This window comes from Helianthus annuus, chromosome 3 (assembly GCF_002127325.2).
Source record: "Helianthus annuus cultivar XRQ/B chromosome 3, HanXRQr2.0-SUNRISE, whole genome shotgun sequence".
NCBI lineage: Eukaryota > Viridiplantae > Streptophyta > Magnoliopsida > Asterales > Asteraceae > Helianthus > Helianthus annuus.
Genome location: NC_035435.2, coordinates 167,418,970 through 167,438,617, shown reverse-complemented (window position 1 = coordinate 167,438,617; position 19,648 = coordinate 167,418,970). Strand labels below are relative to the sequence as shown.

General features: G+C 43.4%; 2 protein-coding genes across 2 annotated transcripts; both read left to right on the top strand.

Annotated features, from left to right (window-relative positions):
- Positions 1 to 438: 438 nt before the first annotated feature.
- Positions 439 to 3,473, top strand: LOC118490560. The gene is made up of 8 exons (XM_035988264.1): positions 439 to 1,051; positions 1,122 to 1,283; positions 1,354 to 1,497; positions 1,576 to 1,734; positions 1,810 to 1,970; positions 2,280 to 2,555; positions 3,074 to 3,175; positions 3,435 to 3,473. The coding sequence occupies exons 1-8, from the start codon at positions 439 to 441 to the stop codon at positions 3,471 to 3,473; spliced, it is 1,656 nt and encodes a 551-aa protein (XP_035844157.1).
- Positions 3,474 to 14,681: 11,208 nt separating this feature from the next.
- Positions 14,682 to 18,732, top strand: LOC110930583 (monocopper oxidase-like protein SKU5). Its single transcript, XM_022173914.2, has 9 exons — positions 14,682 to 14,962; positions 15,504 to 15,613; positions 15,716 to 15,986; positions 16,102 to 16,240; positions 16,330 to 16,696; positions 17,201 to 17,566; positions 17,916 to 17,994; positions 18,081 to 18,280; positions 18,413 to 18,732. The coding sequence occupies exons 1-9, from the start codon at positions 14,813 to 14,815 to the stop codon at positions 18,501 to 18,503; spliced, it is 1,773 nt and encodes a 590-aa protein (XP_022029606.1). The 5' UTR covers positions 14,682 to 14,812; the 3' UTR covers positions 18,504 to 18,732.
- The last annotated feature ends 916 nt before the right edge of the window (positions 18,733 to 19,648 follow it).

Genomic DNA, 19,648 nt, shown 5'->3' with positions numbered 1-19,648 from the left:
GTGGGCGGCCACGCGCGCGTGATAACCGTCAGCTAAAACGGCGCTCGACACGTGTTGTTGCAAGATACGCTCTTTTTGAACGTGATGATTTGCTTTCTCCCTCCGCATTAATTGCGATGGGTATATAAGTGGATAACCGTTTGTGGTTTCCTCTCACTTTGTCGAAAATTCAAAAAATTTGCCGTTTGAGAGAAAGTTGTCATCTGTTTTCTCCGACGATTTTTTCTGAAATTCCGGTGAGGTTTCTAGTGTTTCTGTTCACCATCTTCCGTTTCTTTGATATTTTTGATGGCTGAACCATCGAATCCACACAATGTGGAGGGTGAAAACCCTGAACAGCCGATAGTGGCTGAGGAAGAAGACGAGGATGATGATGTGAATGTTCCCGGTGGTGGGTTACCGGTGTTGAAGTGGACAAAAGGTAGTTTTAAAACCCTGATGGCCACTGTTCAGATGGCCAAAGACTGGAATGCTACTTACCCACAAGTGGGGGACACCGGTGCCGATGCTCCGGCCGGTTATATAACCTTGTGGTCGGATTTTTTCACCCACGGTAACCTTAGGTTGCCGGTGACGGTGTTTGTGGCGGAGGTATTGGAGTATTATCACCTCCATATCTCCCAGCTTAGTCCTTTCGGAATGTTCCGAATTCGGAATTTTGAGTACACATTCCGTGCCCATGGCCTGCCCATTTCAGTGGAGAATTTCCGGCGTTTCTACCAGTTGACGGTGAACACCGGTTTTTTCTCGTTCACTCAAAGGCATGGGAGTCTGAAGTTGATGACACCCCCTAAGGGTGTGACAGGCTGGAAGAAGAGGTTCTTCTACGTGAAAGCCTGTGCGGTCTATGCTAACATGTCTTTCAGGAACGTCGATGTTGGAGTTTCCGATGAAGATATTCCTGTTGCTTCCGCAGAGACCGCGGACTGGTTCTCTAGGCTGCGGCCTATTGAACTCAAGAAGTTGGATAATGACCAACTATGGATATTGCGGATGATGCTCTCTAGACCGGATAGGAAGGAAAGACCCGTGTTGCGGGAACAGGGTGGTGGTAAGTTCGTTACCCTTTGTTATTTTCCTTATTTCCTAAGCCTTTGTGGTAACCTGCATGCATGTATCAGCGGATGCGGTTGGCTTGTGGAGGATGTTTGAGCCTGATTTCAAAGGCCAGGTTGAACTGATCGCGGTTGAGCTGAAGAAAGGTTTCAACCTTGAAATTCTGAAGAACTTCCGCGTACCATCAAAAGCGGTGCTGGAAGCCCCGGTTCCGGGAGACGCAAGAGGTACGTCTTACGTGGCATTAGTTTTTTCAGTTTATCTTTTTGACTGGTTCTGTTGATTGTGTGAATCCAGGTGTCCTTGCGGATTTGGGGAAGTTTGAGAAACGCGTCCCCAAAAAGACTGTGGAGAAGAAAACGGTAAAAAAGACCGTGCGGGGTCGTGGTAAGGGGAGTGTTGAAGGCTCAGCTGCCCCTTCTTCCGTTTTCGAAGCCGCAGGTACCTATCAATCTTGTTCTCGGGGATATACCGATTACGTCGTAGTATCTGACACCCTTGAGGGTTTGGGTGTTATAGGTAGTGGTGCGGCCGCGGGTGGAACTGGTGTGGTTCCCCCCGTTGTTGGAGAGAAAAGGGGGCCAGAGCAGAAAGCTGCTGGTGGTGGTGAACCGAAGAGGCGGAGGCTGCCGACCAGGAGAGTTGCTCCGGTGCAGAAGAAACCTGCAGTTGCTGCTGGTAAGTATATCCCTTTTCTTTGTTTTGTATGTACCATGGGTGGGAAATACTCATTGAATACTCTTTGTATTGCAGAATCCCGAGATGCGGGGTATTCTTTTGTTGACATTCCTGCGTCTCCTCCGCACACCGCTGCCGCGGGTGCGGGTGTATTGAAGGAGAAGGTCGCGCCTAAGGAGCCTGCGGCCCCTTTTGTTGGGCCAGTTCGTGATCCCCCTTTGGAGAAGACGGTGGAGGTGACTGCTGACCGGATTTTTGACACTGTGGACTCCTCGGACAATCTGATCTCTCCTGATGAGGGTGACGGATTGAACTTGAGGTTTTCAGATGCCGGTAAGCAGAAGTCTGATGCTGAGGTGCGACAGCAGGATGCTGAGCCGCAGAAGTCTCCTGTTGGGGAGAAAGGTAGCGGCTCGTCTGCCGGTGGTGCGGGTTATGACGGGCCTCCAATTCAGCCTGGAGAGTCTGAATTGGAGTATTATTACCGCACCTACTCCCCGGGTCGCAGTATGGTGTACCACCGATCCCCCTGGACTGTTATGCAGGGGGATGATATTTCTAATGACCCTGCGGCATGTAGGGAGATTTTGGGTGGTCTGGGGACCCCGTTTGAAGTCGAGCGTGCCCGTGCCGCGCCCCGAGAGCTGCGTATTAACCAGCTTTCGTCGATGCTGGTGGGGACTTCCATTGTGGCTAATGCCATTTTGGAAGATTATAAGGTGTTGGGCCGTCGCGAGGAGGAGGCCACTCGTATGCGGGCGGAAGCGGAGAAGTTAATCGAGACTGCTCGTGTGGGTGCGGAGCGGCTCGAGAAAGACAAGGCTGCTTTTGAAAAGCAGAAGCAGACTTCTGAGTGGGCTGCCACTGCCCAGCTGAAACAGGTGCGTACCCTTGCTAAACTCCTTGCTGATGAGCGCAAGAGTTGGAACGAAAAGTTGTCCAATGAGCGCAAGAAATGGAATGAATCTTGGGCTAAGCAGAATAACGTTCTGTTTCATACTCGGCAGGAGTTGGCGAATGTCAAGGCAGCGAATGCTACCTTGAGCCAAGAGAAGGCTGCGGCTGAGGCCATTTCTGTGAAGGCGCTGCAGGCGAAGGCCGACGCCTTGAAGGCCCTTGAAGAGGCCAAAGAAGCTGGGGCTCGTGCCTCAAAGGCCTATGAAGAGGCCGCAGAGAAGGAGAGCCGTGCTTCTAAGGCTCTTGAAGAGGCGAATGCAGAGCGCATTCGTTTAGGCAAAGTTGTTGAAAGCCTGCAGGTACGTTTCTTTAGCGTTGTTGCTTTCGTCTTTATTGTTTTGAAAATATTCATTGAGTGAACTGTTTGCTGTTCTTGTAACAGGCTGAGGTGCAGGCGCGGGAGGTCGCGGTTACGGACCTTACTGCCCGCGTGTCTGCTGCGGAGCAGCGGGCCGACGCTGCTACTGAGGCCAAGGATGCCTTGGTGTCCTCTTTTAACCAACTGGAAGCTGACCGTGAGTGGTTGCGGACTCACGGCATCGCGCGTGTAAGTATCCTTTGCCTTTACATTTGCTTGGATTAGCACGCAAGACTTATGATCTTTTTGCTGCAGATTGTCGAGGCCATAATGAATGCCCCTGAGACCTCATCAGGTTTGGACCTGGTTAAGGAACGTGCGCGTGATGCTGGCTTCAAGGCTGGTTTTAACCGCTGCATTGGGCACATCAATGTACTATCCGCAGGCGGTTATACTGATCAGGCATCCGGGTTCCGGGATGTAGATACCGAGGGTCGTCTGAAAGCGGCCGTAGCCTCCTTTTATGACACGCCCCTTGCCTGTGTAGGGGAGCTGGACGAGTGTTTGGAGGTTGCGGACTATGTTGACCGCTTGCGGATGCTTTACCCTGATGTGGAAGAGGAAGAACCCGCTGGTGACGTCGGAGGCGACGCGGGGACCAGTGGTTCAAAATAGGGTTTAGGTTGGCTAGTGTGCCTCCTTTTTTGTATTCCTCTTGTATAGAATAGGAACTTTATGTAAATTCCGTAAGCATCATGTAGATACTTGAATTTTTTGAATATAAAGTTTCTTTGTTCAGTTTGTACAAGTGTTTTTAATTCTTGCATGTCTGAACGTGTGTATGCGTAATCTTTACCCATTTATGAACGGGGTCAAGTATACTCCATACTTTTGTTGTATGGGTATGCATCAATTCTGTTATTTACCGTGCGAGGGTTTTTAGAATTGCTTAAGCTTTGTAAAAGCTTGTATTACCGGAACTCTACCCATTTGTGAATGGGGTCGAGTGTACTCCATACCTTTGTCGTATGAGTCCGCGTCAATTCCATTGTTTGCCTTTTTGGGGCTCAGGAATTGTGTTTAACAAAAACTTGTGTATCCGGCCGGATAAAACATGCAAGTCTGTTTGTCTTTTGCTGGCCTATTACAATATTTGTGTGTGGTTACCACTTTGTATGGGTATCATGAATGAAGATTTTGCCAATCTGTTTTCGGGATACCGCAAAGTGGAACACGCATTTGTAATAGTAATAACAAACAATAATGTAGAAAATTGCTTATTTATTTATTTGCAAATGGCCTGCGGCCCAATAGGTTACATAGAGAGTGTAGGAACATAGCTTACATATAGCAGCGTCTAAGCTGTTGTGCGTTCCATGTTCTGGCGATAGGTTCGCCCTCTAGTGTTTGTAACCTGTATGCGCCCTTCCCTAAGACCCCGCTGATGAGGTAGGGTCCTTCCCACTTGGGGGCAAGTTTTCCTGGGCGCTCGGCGTTAGATGCCTCGTTGTCACGTAGGACGTAGTCCCCTGGAGTGAAAGTACAAACGCGGACTCGCGCGTTGTAATACTTTTCCAGTTTGGATTTGTATTTGGCCTCGTTGATGGCGGCGTTCTCGCGCCTTTCTTCTAGGAGGTCCAAATCGATCCTACGTTCCCTGTTGTTGTCTAGCTTTTCGATAGCCAACATTCTAGGAGATGGGAGGCCCATTTCCGCGGGTATCACCGCTTCAGACCCGTAGACGAGGCTGAAAGGTGTTTCCCCATTGCTTGTTTTTGGGCTAGTGCGGTGAGCCCATAAGATGCTTGGGAGTTCATCGACCCAGCCACGCCTGGCTGTTCCCAATCGTGCTTTGATTCCGTCGACGAGGCCTTTATTTATACTCTCGACTTGGCCGTTCCCTTGCGGGTGTGCGACTGACGAGAATATGTGTTTGATGTTCAGCTCTTCTAGCCATTTTTGGAATTCGTCGGCAGCGAAGTTGGTGCCGTTGTCGGTAACAATGTACATCGGTAAACCGAAACGGCAGATGATGTGCTCCCAAATGAACTTTCTTGTTATCATAGCAGTGGTTGAAGCGAGTGGTTTCGCCTCTACCCATTTTGTGAAGTAATCAACCGCCACTATGATAAATTTAACTGCACCTGGTGCGTCCGGGAATGGTCCCACTACGTCGATCGCCCATTTTTGAAAAGGCCATGCAGTAGTGACGGGGACCAGATTGTTTTTTGGCCGCAAAGTTTTTGGTGCATGGCGCTGGCAGTCCATGCATTTGCGTAATTCTTTGACGGCGTCCAGGTGCATGCCGGGCCAGTAATACCCGGCATTCATGATTTTTGCCACGACCATGCGTGGTCCGGCATGTATGCCGCATATGCCCTCATGTATCTCTCGGATAAGGTATGTGGCATCTTGTGGATTAACGCATCGGAGGAGCGGTCCGAGGTATGACTTTCGGTATAAGATACCGTCTCCCATTTGATAGTGGCACGCTTTGTATTGCAACTTACGTGCCTCTGTTTTGCTCTCGGGAGTCACACCTGACTGAAGGTATGCGATAATTGGTGTCATCCATGACGTTGTTCCGTATTGGATGACACTGACCTGGCGTAGAGGAACCGAAGGATTTTGCAAAATCTCGATACGTACCTCCTTTGCCAAGTGTTGGAAGCTGGTGGATGCAAGTTTTGATAGTGCATCCGCAGATTTGTTTTCGCTTCGATTAATGTGTCGAATATTGAATGAAGCGAATTTGGATTTTAGCTGCAGGGCTTGCTCGAGGTAGAGGATCATGATATCCCCTTTGGCGGCATAGTCGCCGCGTACCTGGCCCGCAACTAACAAGGAATCGACGTGCGCTTCCAGATGTTGCACGCCGATTTTGACTGCTAAACGTAGCCCGGCTAATAATGCTTCATATTCTGCCTCGTTGTTGGTGCTTTTAAAGTCGAGGCGGATGGCATATGTAAGCTCTTGGCCGTCAGGGCTGACGAGTCGCAGACCTGCGCCCGCGCCGTCCTCGTTGGATGCACCATCTGTAAATAGTGCCCATACTTCTGAGGAGGATGGTGGGGGCGCAGGATTTTGGGATTCTTCGCATTCTTGGATGCGATCCGCTGGTACTTCAGCGGCGAAATCAGCTAAGATTTGGCCTTTGATGGCAGGGCGCGGTTTGTAATGTATTGTATGTGCGCCCAGCTCAATTGCCCATTTTGCTAATCTCCCAGAGATGTCGGGTTTGGACAGGATCGGGCCGATCCTGTAATTGGTTAGCACTGTGATGATGTGGTTTACGAAGTAGCGTCGTAACCGTCTTGAAGCATGTACCAGTGCTAGTACCAATTTTTCCATTATTGAGTATCTCGTCTCCGGGTCGTTGAGCATTTTGCTGATATAATAGATGGGTGTTTGAACCCCCGCTCGTTCCACTATTAATACCGCGCCCACTGCGTTGTCCGCAGCGGATAGGTATAAGATGAGTGGCTCATCTTTGCATGGTGCGGTTAGTGTTGGGAGTTGTATCAAACACTCCTTCATTTCCTGGAAGGCCTTTTCGGCCTCTGTGGTCCACTGGAATTGTTCTTTCTTTGAACAGCTTCGCAGGGTCTTGATGAAAGGGTATGACTTGGCTGCGTGGTTAGCCAAGAATCTGTTGAGTGCCGCCAGCCTTCCGGCCAGGCGTTGCATATCTTTCATCGATGCAGGCGATGGCATGCGCTCGATCGCCTGCACTTTTTCCGGGTTTACCTTGAATCCATCTTTGGTGACGATGAACCCAAGGAATTTGCCTTCTTCCATTCCAAACGAGCATTTCCCTGGATTGAGCTTCATGTTGACGCTTCGCAGAGTTTGGAATGTTCTTTCTATATCAGTGAGCATGGTATCTTCCTCCATGCTCATGACGACCAGGTCGTCCATATAGATTTCGACACTTTTGCTTATTTGACCGCGGAAAGTGTCGTTCATCAGTTTCTGGTAGGTTGAGCCCGCGTTGCGCAACCCAAACGGCATTTTTGTATAGCAGTAATTTCCGGTTGGGGTCCGGAATGCCGTTTTGTCTTCATCCTCAAGTGCCATTTGTACCTGGTGGTACCCTTTGTAGCAATCGAGGAAACACTTCCACCTAAATGGTGCGAGGTTATCGACCTTTTCGTCGATTTCCGGAAGCGCGTAACAATCCTTGGGGCAGGCCTTGTTAAGGTCCTTGTAATCGACGCACATGCGCCAGCCCCCGGATGGTTTTTCTACCATGACAGGGTTGGATAACCAAGTCTGGTACTTGACTTCCCGCAGTATACCTGCGGAGAGCAGTTCTTCGATCTGCTCTTGCATCGCCTGATTTTTAGCTGACCCAAGGTGGCGTTGACCTTGGATCACTGGTTTGATACCTGGTTTGGTATTCAAATAGTGCTGCGCTATTTCACGTGGGACCCCTGTCATGTCTGCGGGAGTCCACGCGAAGATGTCTTGGTTCCTGAAGAGGAGCTCCTTCAGGTGCGCTCTGGTGGTCGAGGATAAGGCGTGACCCAATGTGACCTTCTGTTCCGGATGCGTTGGGTTGAGAACCCATTTTTCCGGTTGGTCGACGGGGGTGGGCCTTGCGACCTTTGTCGGACGTGCTTCGTCCGTCATCATGACGTCCTTGCGGGCGTAGATGATTGCAACCCCCGATGCGGTTGGGAAACCAACCGCGGAGTGGGGGACGGATGTGATCATATTGAAATCTCCTTGGGATTCTCTCCCAAGGAGGACATCATAATTGGAGGTGTGGGGTAAAACCATGAAGTTTACCTCCTCCGTCCGCGTGTGTTTACCATTGGTAAGACGCACGGGAAATGTAATTTGACCTAGGGGAAAGACTGTTTCCCCTGCGAATCCGGCCAGCGGGTAATCTACGGCCTGCAACCGATCTTTGTCCTCTTGGTCAAATTGATTGAAGCATTGCTCGTAGATTATATCGGATGTACTGCCCGGGTCGATGAACAGACGCTCGGTGCAGTAATGGGCCAGCTGGCCCGAAATGACGACGGCGCGTCTGTCACGCGGTCCGCCTCGGACTTTTGGGAAGACGACTTGCTCGTCTTTCCAATCATTGTCCGGTCTTCGTGCCGCTTTTCGCGGCCTACCCTTGCCTCCGTAGATCATGTGGGTGGAAGCCACGTACATGGCTTTCTTTCCGGAGGAGGTACCTTCGTTGTGAGGGGTGATATGCTTGGTGGGCTTTTGTCCACCTGGTAAAAGGTGTTGCAGTTTCCCCTCTTTCAACGCCCGCTCAATCTCCAGCCGGAGACTGACGCAGTTGTTGGTGGTGTGGCCCGAGTCCTTGTGGTACTCACAGTATAGTGTGAGGTCCTGGCTTTTCTTGGACTTCATTGGTTGGCCCGGTCGCAAGAATTGTGGGTCCGCGAGGAGGACCTCTCTTGGCGACTGGTTGATCTCGGTCCATTTGCGGTCCCGAGATTCTTTTCTTGGTGCCCGAGTGTCTCGGGCCGGGTTGTAGCATTGTGGGTCAAACGTGTTGGGTTGCGGGAAATAGGGTTTAGTAATATCCCGATTGCCCGCATCCCGGTTTCGTTTGTTATTACGTTTGGACCCTTGGTGGGATGTTTCGGCTTGGGGTTTTGCCTTTTTGACGTGCGGTTCGAGCGACCGCTGTGTCTGGGCATATGTCTTGACTGCGGTCATGACATCCTCCCATTTTTTAGGCAAACCTTCCTTGCCAGAGATGGTCATGACCATCTCTCTGTCTTTGACGGCCCGAATAAAATGGTTTCGCGCCATTTGGTCCGCCACGTCGCCTATCTCTAGGCATTCTTTATTGTAACGGATGACGAATGCCTCGAGCGATTCGTCATCTCTTCGCCAGATGTTCATGACGTCCAACGAATCGCGTTCGTGGCGTCGCTGTTGGCTAAAGTGGGCGAGGAACTTGGCGCGCAAGTCCTCGAAAGAATCCAGTGATCCCACTGGCAAAGAATCAAACCATGCCCTCGCCAGACCGATAAGGGTCTGGGGGAAAAAATTGCACCAGGTGGGTTCGTCCCACCTGCCATTGACGCCTGCGCCTGTGAAGATGTTCATGTGGTCGTCCGGGTCGGTCGAGCCACTGTATTTCCCAATGTTGACTGGGAATTTTGTCGTTGTGATATCGGCGTTGGCGATGTGCGGGACGAATTTTGAATTTTCGGCCGCGGCCCTTGGCCTGTATGGTTCGTGCACAGGGCGCTTTGCCGCCCTGAGGTATGTAGTGCGGGGGTGACTGGGAGGGACATAGTTGCGTCCCCCCGGTCTGCTGTTGGTGTCGTGAGACTCCCCGCGGTAGGTTTGATCGTCAGGGTCGGTATGACCGTACCCTTCCGTGTAAGGTTGCGGGCCCAGTCGGCTCTGGATGCCTGGGCCGCGCCTGGAGGCTGACCGCCTCCTATCTTCCCCATAGGGGCCCAGGCGGGTATGCACTGGCCCTCTGGAGCGGGACTCATATGAGGAAGTATCCTCATTGAGTGTATGGACCGAACAGTAAGATGATCCACGGTCGTCATGTCGGCTTCTGGAAGCCGGACGTGAGTGTAACCTGCCATCGTATTGGAGTATACGGTTGGCAGGTTTGTGTTGTATTGGAGTAGGCCCAGCTTGTACGTTTGCTTCCGTACAAGCGCGGTTGTAAGCCGCTATCAGCAGATCAGTCTGCTGTTGGTACCAGGAGTGTAAGTCCACGCCTGGTGGAAGCACAGTTGGGGCCTGTGATAAGTCGTGTCCGAACGCAAAGGATGGGATCCTTTGGGTGGACGTGCCAATGTGTCCGGGTTGGGGGGTCGAAGGGTGGACCCCTGTTGGGACCGGGGGATTTGGGTTATCCGCATTGGTGTTTTGGTTATCAGTCATGATCTTGAGAGGGAGAGGGATGGATTAAAAAGTGCTAAGAGTAGCGGTGGGCGCCAATGATGAAACAATGGTTAACCTGGCAGGGTTAACACACTGGTCTCGTCAAGAAGGGTTAATCCCTTCCTCTCGGAGATCGCTGGCTGGGTCACCGGTGGATGATCTCCTGCACAAGGAAACAAGCCGTGACTCGTAACAAGGAGGATGGGGTGGGGGGTGCTCCTTGTTACCACTCTCCGGCGTGAGAATCAGTAGTTTGCTTAGGAAGCAAAGCAAGATTATAGTAGTAGTTAGAGAGTTGTGAAGAGATACCTCAAACCTGGTTTGGGGTCGGTATTTATAGCCGAGGAGTGAAGGAGGAGATTGATGGATGGGCTGACGACGAGCTGCACCGTTGCAGGTGTGTCAGTCCCGCCGGCCGTGGGGGTTACGCCACGTCAGCCCATTGCTTTAATAGCTCTGACAGGGGACTGTCACCGGCGCCACTTGCCTCGTGGTGTCAGCCACTTGCCTGGCGTGTCAGTCCACTTGTTGGATACGCAGGGTGCGGTGCGAGCCGCATCGCTGCATGCGGTAACGTCTGAAGTTACCGCGTCTCCTACTTGTGATCAAGAAATACGCGAGATGCGGTGTTGGCCGCATCATCGTATGTGGAGACTATTTGCTCGCTTCCCTTGTCGTGACGAAAATGGCTATATGATGCGGTGCCAGCCGCATCGATATGTTCATCTTCTTTCGTACTTGGGTCAAGCTATTCATCTTCGAACCGAATGGGTTCGAAGGATGTGACCGCATGGGTGCGGTTTGCTTACTGGTAGGGGTTTGTTTGATGCGGGTAATGGTCGTTTTGGGACCATACCCCTTCATTATTGTTATTCATCAGAAAACACACACCTCACAACACAGTCCATAAATGATCCAAAAGATATGAGCATGCTGCATGACTGTTTGGGTGAAACACAAATCAATCACGACTACCAAATAACATCTCTATCATCTGACCATCAGCATAACATTAGGTCGCCAATGTGATTAATGTGATAACGTGGTGCAAAAAACATAAAGATAAGCAATAACTAATATAGCATAAGTTTTATTATGACTACACAAATCCATCTGGCATATCCTTAAAGTTCAAACCCTATACTCGTGTACATATAGCATACCAAAAACCACTGCAAAAACATTAATCCAAACCTCGAGATGTTGCACAGCTTCAGAACTCAATCCAACAGTAGCTGCAGCCAAGCCAATCAACCCTCCCTATATATAGCAACATCCGATCACAAACAATGCAAATAATATTTCATAACTATTCTCGCTATACCTTGCGGTGATTCGCCTGAGGCGAGTATGTATACTCATGAGTCAACAATTTAATCACAGCAGTAATCTTATCATGATCTCCAGCCGCGGTCAAATTCTTCACAATTCCTTCAACCTAACCAAACACCACAAAACTCATCACCATCCAAAACCCTAACAAACACATCACATTTCATAATTCAATCAAAACAACCAAAAATCAACCCTAACCTCAAGCGCAACATTGTTCCTCTTCTCATACAACTTATCTGATAAATTCCGCAACACTGCGGCCGGAATGGCAGATAAAGCCCCGCCGTCTCTATTTCGACTTCGAGCCACGACGCCGTCACTGTTGCCATCATGGTTCACCGGCTTCGCGCCGGAGGCCGGTGACCGGAGACTCACAAATGATAGCAAATTGGTCCGTGTGACAGATTTCGTGTTGCATACTCCGATTGAAGGCGATTCCGAAGCCCTAGTGTTCGATTAGGGGGTTTTTCAGGTGGCAATCAATGGTGATTGTGGTGACGACGGAGGTTAGCCGATGTGCGGGACGGAGTCGATGCCGGAATTTGGCGAAGGTTGTGTTGCCGACCTCAATTTGGGGCCGAGCAGTGGTGATCGGTGGCTGGCGCTCGAAAACCTAAGTTGTTGCTGTTGTGTAGCCAAGGTCAATGTGGGGGAGACCGGTATAAGTGGTGCAAAGTACAAACACAAAAGAAGCAGGTTTTATCAGGTGAGTGACGTGGGTGCTACTGTTCCTAAGGCCTTACGTGAATTGTATATATTGAATAATGAATAATTGTTAATTGTGGCTTTTCTTTTTCTAAAATATTTTTTACCATAGTTTTATTAAATCAAATGATGTCACATATTGTCAACAATAACCTCTTGTGTTGTCCAAAAAGCTTTCGACTCGAAATTCGTTCGGAAAAGGCTCGTTAGATATGGCTCAGTTTGAAAGTGAAACGAGCCAGCTCAGCTTGATTAGAAAGTGAGCCTAGCTCTGCTCGGCTCGTAACGAGCCGAACTCGCTTGGTAGCTCGGCTCGGCTTAACTCGGATTATTCTCTTTATAATATATTTATTTTTATATACATTATAATATATTACAAAAACGTGTTATTATTTACATGTACTTAGTCTTATAGTTTGATATCTATGGTATATTTGAATGTTAATTACCATAATGAACTAATATCGTATTTCGTTGAAATCTAAAACTTATTTTTAGTTGTTGAACATGATTTTGGTTTGTAATGTATTAGGTTAAAGTTATTTTGAATATGTTATTTTGAAGTATTGAATAATATTTTAGGCTACTGAATTCTGAGAGCTAAATATTAGTTTTTCTTTTTAAAGTCGAGCCAAACCAATCCGAGCGGAGTCAGCTCGGTTTAAAACCAAGCCGAGCCCGAGCTTAGATTTTCAGCTCGGTTTTATATCCGAGCCGAGCCAGCTCGGTTTATAATCGAGTCCAGCCCGAGCTTGCCTTGGCTCGGCTCGACTCGGCTCATGAACAACCCTAAGAGGTGCATAAATTGGGTTTAAATTCTAAATTGGTTCGGGTTCAAACTCTAAACTGGTTCATGTTCAAACATGTTCGGGTTGGTCAATGAAAAGTAAAAATAGAGTTTTGTTGGTTTCTTGATCGGTTTTGATTTAACCGGTTTCAAGGAAGAGATTTATAAATCAACTAGAAACCTACAGGTTGTACCGGTTCTAAACCAGTTTTTATCTTTTATGTATACCGGCTTCAATTCAGTGTGGATTTTAGTTAGGGTTCTGGTTTCGGATCTCACTAGTTTGGTACTGTCATCGTTTCTTTTTCTTATATAACCAGTTTAACCTAACACTTACGTGTAAATCTTTTTCTAATATAATTATATTTTTTTTAAATCAAATTACGACCATTTTTATTAGAAACAATATTTTTATATTTATATAATGAGAAAAATGATTAAATAAATAAATATTCAAAATGAATATCTAAATATTTTAAAATATAATCATGTAATCTTTTTTAAAATGCAAAAAAATATATTTAGAGTTAGGTTTCGGTACAAATGATTCTTAATATACAATTGGCTTAAAGTAAGAAATGAAGGAGAATTTTTTTTTCAAATGTTTTTCTCATCTTATTAAGTATATATTTTAGTTCCAGAATCTAAAAAAAAGAAAATCGTGAATTATAATTACTTTACTACTTCTAATGTTAAAGCCAGACTTTTTGTATGTTAAAAAAGGGTTGTGCTAAATAGACTTATAAATCAACTTTTTTATGTCATTTTCTGATGGCACATATACTAATTAAAAGTCAATTGACTTTTTTTTTTTAATAATCTCTATTTCTATTTCCAAGATATATACAAATCGTACCAAATTAGTTAACAATTAACTACTTTAATACATTATTTTATTCTAAAGTCAAAAATAATAATTATGTTTTTTTTATATTATTTTATTTTATAATATTTTTGTTACTTTTTTTAATAAATTTAATAACATTTACAGAAGAAAGCCAACCACTTAGTGACTTTTTTTTTTCATGATTTATTTGAATTTATTTAAAGATATATATATTATATAATAATATCTAGCCATTCGTAAGGGTTGTGTTGTGAGATTAACTTTTTCTAATTTGAATGAAAATTTCGACAATTTTAAGAATAAAAATGAATTGATGAATTTGTTCCATAAATTTCATCACTTAAAAATTAAAATTTATTTCACACAGAACTTAGATAGAAAAACAATCGTTGTATTTATGATTTTTTTAAATATTGAATTTCATCAATTAAATATAAAAATTTATTTCACACATAGCTTAAATAGAAATACAACAGTTGTCCCTTGTATTTATGATTTTTTTTTTCTAAATACTGAATATACCCCTACCAAATATGATTTTTTTGACTCACCTACTGATATAAAAATAAAAATGATTGGATTAATATTTTATTTTATCTTTGTATATACATTATTCATCATGGGATCTTTTGATCCAATATCCAAGGGAAAATATATAACATCAAACACTTCTTGAATTTTAATATGACAAAACATACAATAAAGTATAAAGTCAGTAACTCAAATATAAGTAGTTTTAAGTTATCAACTTATTTATTTCATTATATATTGTATTATTAATTTCACAATACATAATAATAAAAATAAATTCAAATGAATTACGAAAAAAAGTCACTAAGTGGTTGGCTTTCTTCTGTAAATATGATTAAATTTATTAAAATAAAATAGCAAAAAATAACAAAGTATTATAAATAAAATAACATAAAAAACATAATAATTACTTTTGATTTTAAATTAAAATAATAGATTAAAGTAGTTAATTATTACCAAATTAACTAATTTGATACATTAATCCTTATTTTAGGTCTATTTATCATTAAAATATATGTTTAAAATTAAAAATTTGAAGTCAATTTTCAACCCAATCACAAATGATTACTATAAAAAAAGAGCCGTTTGCACTTTGTCCCCACACAAACACCTTCCATGTGTCTAAAAAATTTTCTCCCCTTTTTCTCTCTGTAAAATCCCCACAAAAGCCCCCAAATTCCATTGATTTCATAGCTCTAAGACCCAACAAATATTCATCAAAACCTCTTTAGAATCCATGGCTACTTCTTCAATCTTTCTCTCATTTCTTCTTCTTTGCATCTGCATTTCATTGCTTCCTATCTTCACTTCCGCTGAAGATCCAACTGTTTCCTATAAGTTTGAAGTTTCTTACATCACTGCTTCACCTCTTGGAGTCCCACAACAGGTAATTTCTTCAATTAGGGTTTTGTTTAATTTCAAGAATTGCTTGATGGGTTTGTTTGGATTGTAATTTGTATTGCATTTTGTGTTTTTTCAATTGGGTTTGCTTAAAGTTCAAAACTTTATGGGTTTTTCATATGGGTTTTCATAAATTAATGTTACTGATTAATGGGTTTGTTAAATTTCAAGAAATAGTTAATGGGTTTGTTTAGATTCTAATTTGTATTGCATTTTGTGTTTTTTCAATTGGGGTTTGCTTAAAGTTCAAAACTTTATGGTTTTTTCTTATGGGTTTTCATAAATTAATGTTACTGATTAATGGGTTTGTTGCATTTTGGGTTTTTTTCAATTGGGGTTTGCTTAAAGTTCAAAACTTTATGGTTTTTTGATATGGGTTTTCATAAATTAATGTTACTGGTTAATGGGTTTGTTTTAAATTTTCAAAATATAAAGATTTTAGCTTCAGATCTGGAGGTTTGACTTTTACTTTGACTGTGGTGTTCTTATATTCTTAATCTCTATTGCTGTATATTTGAATGCTGTAGGTTATTGCAATAAATGGGGAATTTCCTGGTCCTACTATCAACTCAACTACCAACAACAATGTTGTTGTCAATGTGAGGAACAAGTTAGATGAGAACCTTCTTCTTACTTGGTAAGATTTGACCTAAATATGTTACAATGCATGTCACAAATCTTGGTCAAAACATCGTATATCGGATGAATATTTGAACGATTTATGTGTTGGTTGAAACAGGGCTGGGGTACAGCAAAAGAGGAGTTCTTGGCAAGATGGTGTTCTCGGTACCAATTGTCCGATTCCTCCAAAGTGGAACTGGACTTACAATTTTCAAGTTAAGGATCAAATCGGGAGCTACTTTTACTTCCCATCGCTCAATTTACAACGCGCTTCGGGTGGATTTGGTGGCTTTGTTATCAACCCAAGATCCGTTATTCCCGTCCCGTTTGACACCCCGGCTGGCGATATTACAGTCTTGATTGGTGACTGGTACATACGAAACCACACTGTAAGTGTTCGATGAAATGCCACAATGAAGTTTTTTTTTTTTTTTTTTTTTTTTTTTTTTTGTAATTTACTTTTGTGTAATGTGGATTGGGATAAACTCTTTTTCGGTTTTGTAGGCTTTACGAAAGGCGCTTGATGCTGGACATGATCTTGGAATGCCGGACGGTGTTCTTATCAATGGAAAAGGACCGTATAGATACAACGATACGCTTGTTCCTGATGGGATTGATCACGAAACCATTAACGTTGAACCTGGTAAGCTAACGTACACTACAAACCGATTATCATTCTTTTAAGTCTTTACTTTGTTTTTCTAAAAGATGAAAGTATATTATATTGGACAGGTAAAACTTACCGTATTCGTGTTAGCAACGTTGGAGTGTCGACTAGTTTGAACTTCCGAATCCAAAACCATAACTTGCTTTTAGCCGAGTCAGAGGGATCGTATACCGTTCAACAAAACTATACGAGCTTAGACATCCATGTCGGACAAACATATTCGTTTTTAATCACCATGGATCAGAACGCAAGTAGCGATTACTACATCGTTGCTAGTGCAAGATTCGTGAACGAGTCCCGATGGCAACGAGTCACCGGTGTTGGTATCTTGCATTACTCGAATTCCAAAGGAAAAGCATCCGGTCCGCTTCCCGAACCCCCTCAAGACCAGTACGACAATACGTTCTCCATGAACCAAGCAAGATCCATCAGGTAGCTTCACTTGATCCCGCTAATCTTATTATTATATATTGAGTAAAATGCCATTTTCGTCCCTGAGGTTTGGCCAGTTTTGCAACTTTAGTCCAAAAGTTTGTTTTTCTGCATCTGGATCCAAATGGTTTGAAATCTTGCCATTTTCATCCAAGTCGTTAACTCCATCCATTTTTCTCCATTAAGTCAGGTGTATTTCCGTCTTTTTTGTTGACTTAAAGGGCAATTCGGTCCTTTTCACTTTATGTACAAGCATTTAGCATAATATCCTTAATGGAGGAAAAAGATGAAAATACCCCTGACTTGACGGAGAAAAATGGATGGAGTTAACGACTCGGATGAAAATGGCAAGATTTCAAACCTTTTGGATCCAGATGCAGAAAAACAAACCTTTGGACGAAAGTCGCAAAACTGGCCAAACCTCAGGGACGAAAATGGCATTTTACTCTTATATATTTTTTAGCGACGCTTGTTTTAAAATCTTGATTTGATGAACTCCTGCAGGTGGAATGTCTCGGCTAGTGGGGCCCGACCAAATCCACAAGGCTCCTTCAAATACGGTTCTATCAACGTGACCGAAGTGTACATACTGAAAAACAAACCACCGGTGACAATTAACGGGAAAAAGAGGGCAACACTAAGCGGCATTTCGTTCGTTAATCCCACCACACCAATTAGGCTTGCGGATGAGTTCAAAGTCAAAGGCGCGTATAAACTCGATTTTCCTACTGAGCCACTTACGGGACCACCGAAGATGGAAACATCGGTTATCAACGGAACATATAGGGGATTCATGGAAGTGATATTACAAAACAATGAGACCAAGATGCATAGTTATCATATGGATGGATACGCCTTTTTTGTTGTCGGGTATGCAAAAATTTACATAGTTGTGATGTCTTATATTTATTTTATTTATTAGAGTAAATTACGTTTTTGACCCCTGTGGTTATATCACTTTTACTATATTAGCCCAAAATAAGAATTTTTAACATATCTGCCCCCATGGTCTCTATAACTAACCATTTTGGCCCCTAAGTCTAGAGATCATGGGGGCCAAAATGGTTAGTTATAGAGACCATAGGGGCAGATATGTTAAAAATTCTTATTTTGGGCAAATATAGTAAAAGTGATATAACCACAGGGGCCAAAAACGTAATTTACTCTATTTATTATTTATTTGTATATTAATTTGAAAGTGTTTGTTATTTTATCTCAGAATGGGTTACGGTGAGTGGACGAACGACAGCAGGGGAACTTACAATAAGTGGGATGGCATTGCTCGAGCCACCACTCAGGTATCATACATTTTTGTTCGATACAACAAATCTTTTTTTTTTTTTTAACAAAAATGAATTTAATGTTACCCGTGTATGTTTCGTAGGTTTATCCTGGGGCATGGACCGCAATCTTGATCTCTCTTGATAACGTCGGAGTTTGGAATCTGAGAACCGAAAATCTTGACTCGTGGTATCTTGGTCAAGAAACTTACGTTCGAATTGTCAATCCCGAGAAAAACAACAAAACCGAGTTGCCCATGCCCGACAATGCTCTTTTCTGTGGGGCCCTCAGTCGTATGCAAAAGTATGTATCCGTTCCTTCTCCCTTTCTAATAACTCCATGCCTTCCAGATTTTGTTGGGTCAAAGTTTGACTTTTTGAAGTCAAACATACTAATGAAAAGATTTTGTTGGGTCAAATTTTTGACTTTTTTCAGGCCTCAAGACATTTCTTCGGCATTGAGAGTGCATGGATCAGTGGCGATTTTTGGTGTGTTAATGGCGATGTTGAGCGGTCTGGTGCTGTGATTTTATATTTAAGCAAAATATAACATGCTCTAAATGAAAATATTTATGTGGTTTTATTTATGTTGAGGTAAGTTTTTGTTAATTATTTCGCTAAATTCCCAGAAAATTCTTGTGTTAGGTTCTGGGGATTTCATCATTCTTTTATTTTTACTTGATTGATTTGTGTAGTTGAAGAGGAATTCTGTGTAAAATTGTTTGTTTTAATGAATATTTTTATTATTCTAAGGAAGATTAAGAATGCTCATTAATGAATAACGATTTTGGTCATTATTGTATGTATCTAAAACACCAATCGGCGATTACTAATGGTTTCTAGACGAGTTATATTTATCTTTAAAACAATTTCGCCCATAATGAAGCATCGCGCAAAGGATTCTGTGTCGCAAGCCTTCAAATACACATGAAATGAACCATCACGATGGTTTGTGTGTAACCGCGGTTTGAATCATTGTGCTCTTTGAGTTAACATAACCAACCTATAAACCAATACGCCTTTCGAATTGTGCTGTGATCTCCAGAGCCACGACACTTGCGGCGTGTAAGGGTGCTTCACTACTTTGCTTCCTTTAGAGTCATCACATCACCTCTTCTAGTGATTATGTAAGTAATAACCATGAAATATGAATTTAACCAAAAACTTAATTATATGTTTTTCCTATGACTTGACATAAATATATTTAATATTTTGTCTATTATCGTTTTTGTTATTTATAATTGGTATTCATTAAGAATTATATAAGCCATTATGACTTAATTAATACAAAATATTTTGATCTATTATAACTTGTAAAACCGTTTACGACACAATTTATCTATGTCACAGATCCATCCTTAAGTACATGTTAAAATGACAATCGCTAATCTAGTAATCTTTCGTTAATTTAGTTATTCTTTTCCTTTACTAAATGAATGTTTAAATTCATGGCTGATTATCGTTTTCAGGTGTTAAATAAGGTTTTGCCTTTCAAACGATGAAAGTTCAATACTGGTGGTGGACAAATATGTGTAGTTTAGAGTGTGTTACTTGCTGCTCTAAAAAATAAATTTTTTTACAAGACTTTAGAAAATAACAGTAAACTAATAATAATAGTACGCTTCAGAAAACAACACTAACACATAATTATAGTATAACCAAAGTTAGTTGG

Excerpts from the sequence above, each read along its gene's own strand:
- LOC118490560 (XM_035988264.1), top strand. The coding sequence starts at position 439 with ATGGCCACTGTTCAGATGGCCAAAGACTGGAATGCTACTTACCCACAA. Across the intron at positions 1,498-1,575 it reads TTCCGTTTTCGAAGCCGCAG|GTAGTGGTGCGGCCGCGGGT; the intron begins GTACCTATCAAT and ends TGGGTGTTATAG. Across the intron at positions 2,556-3,073 it reads AGCGGCTCGAGAAAGACAAG|GCTGAGGTGCAGGCGCGGGA; the intron begins GCTGCTTTTGAA and ends TTCTTGTAACAG.
- LOC110930583 (XM_022173914.2), top strand. The coding sequence starts at position 14,813 with ATGGCTACTTCTTCAATCTTTCTCTCATTTCTTCTTCTTTGCATCTGC. Across the intron at positions 15,614-15,715 it reads GAGAACCTTCTTCTTACTTG|GGCTGGGGTACAGCAAAAGA; the intron begins GTAAGATTTGAC and ends TGGTTGAAACAG. Across the intron at positions 17,567-17,915 it reads TACGCCTTTTTTGTTGTCGG|AATGGGTTACGGTGAGTGGA; the intron begins GTATGCAAAAAT and ends ATTTTATCTCAG.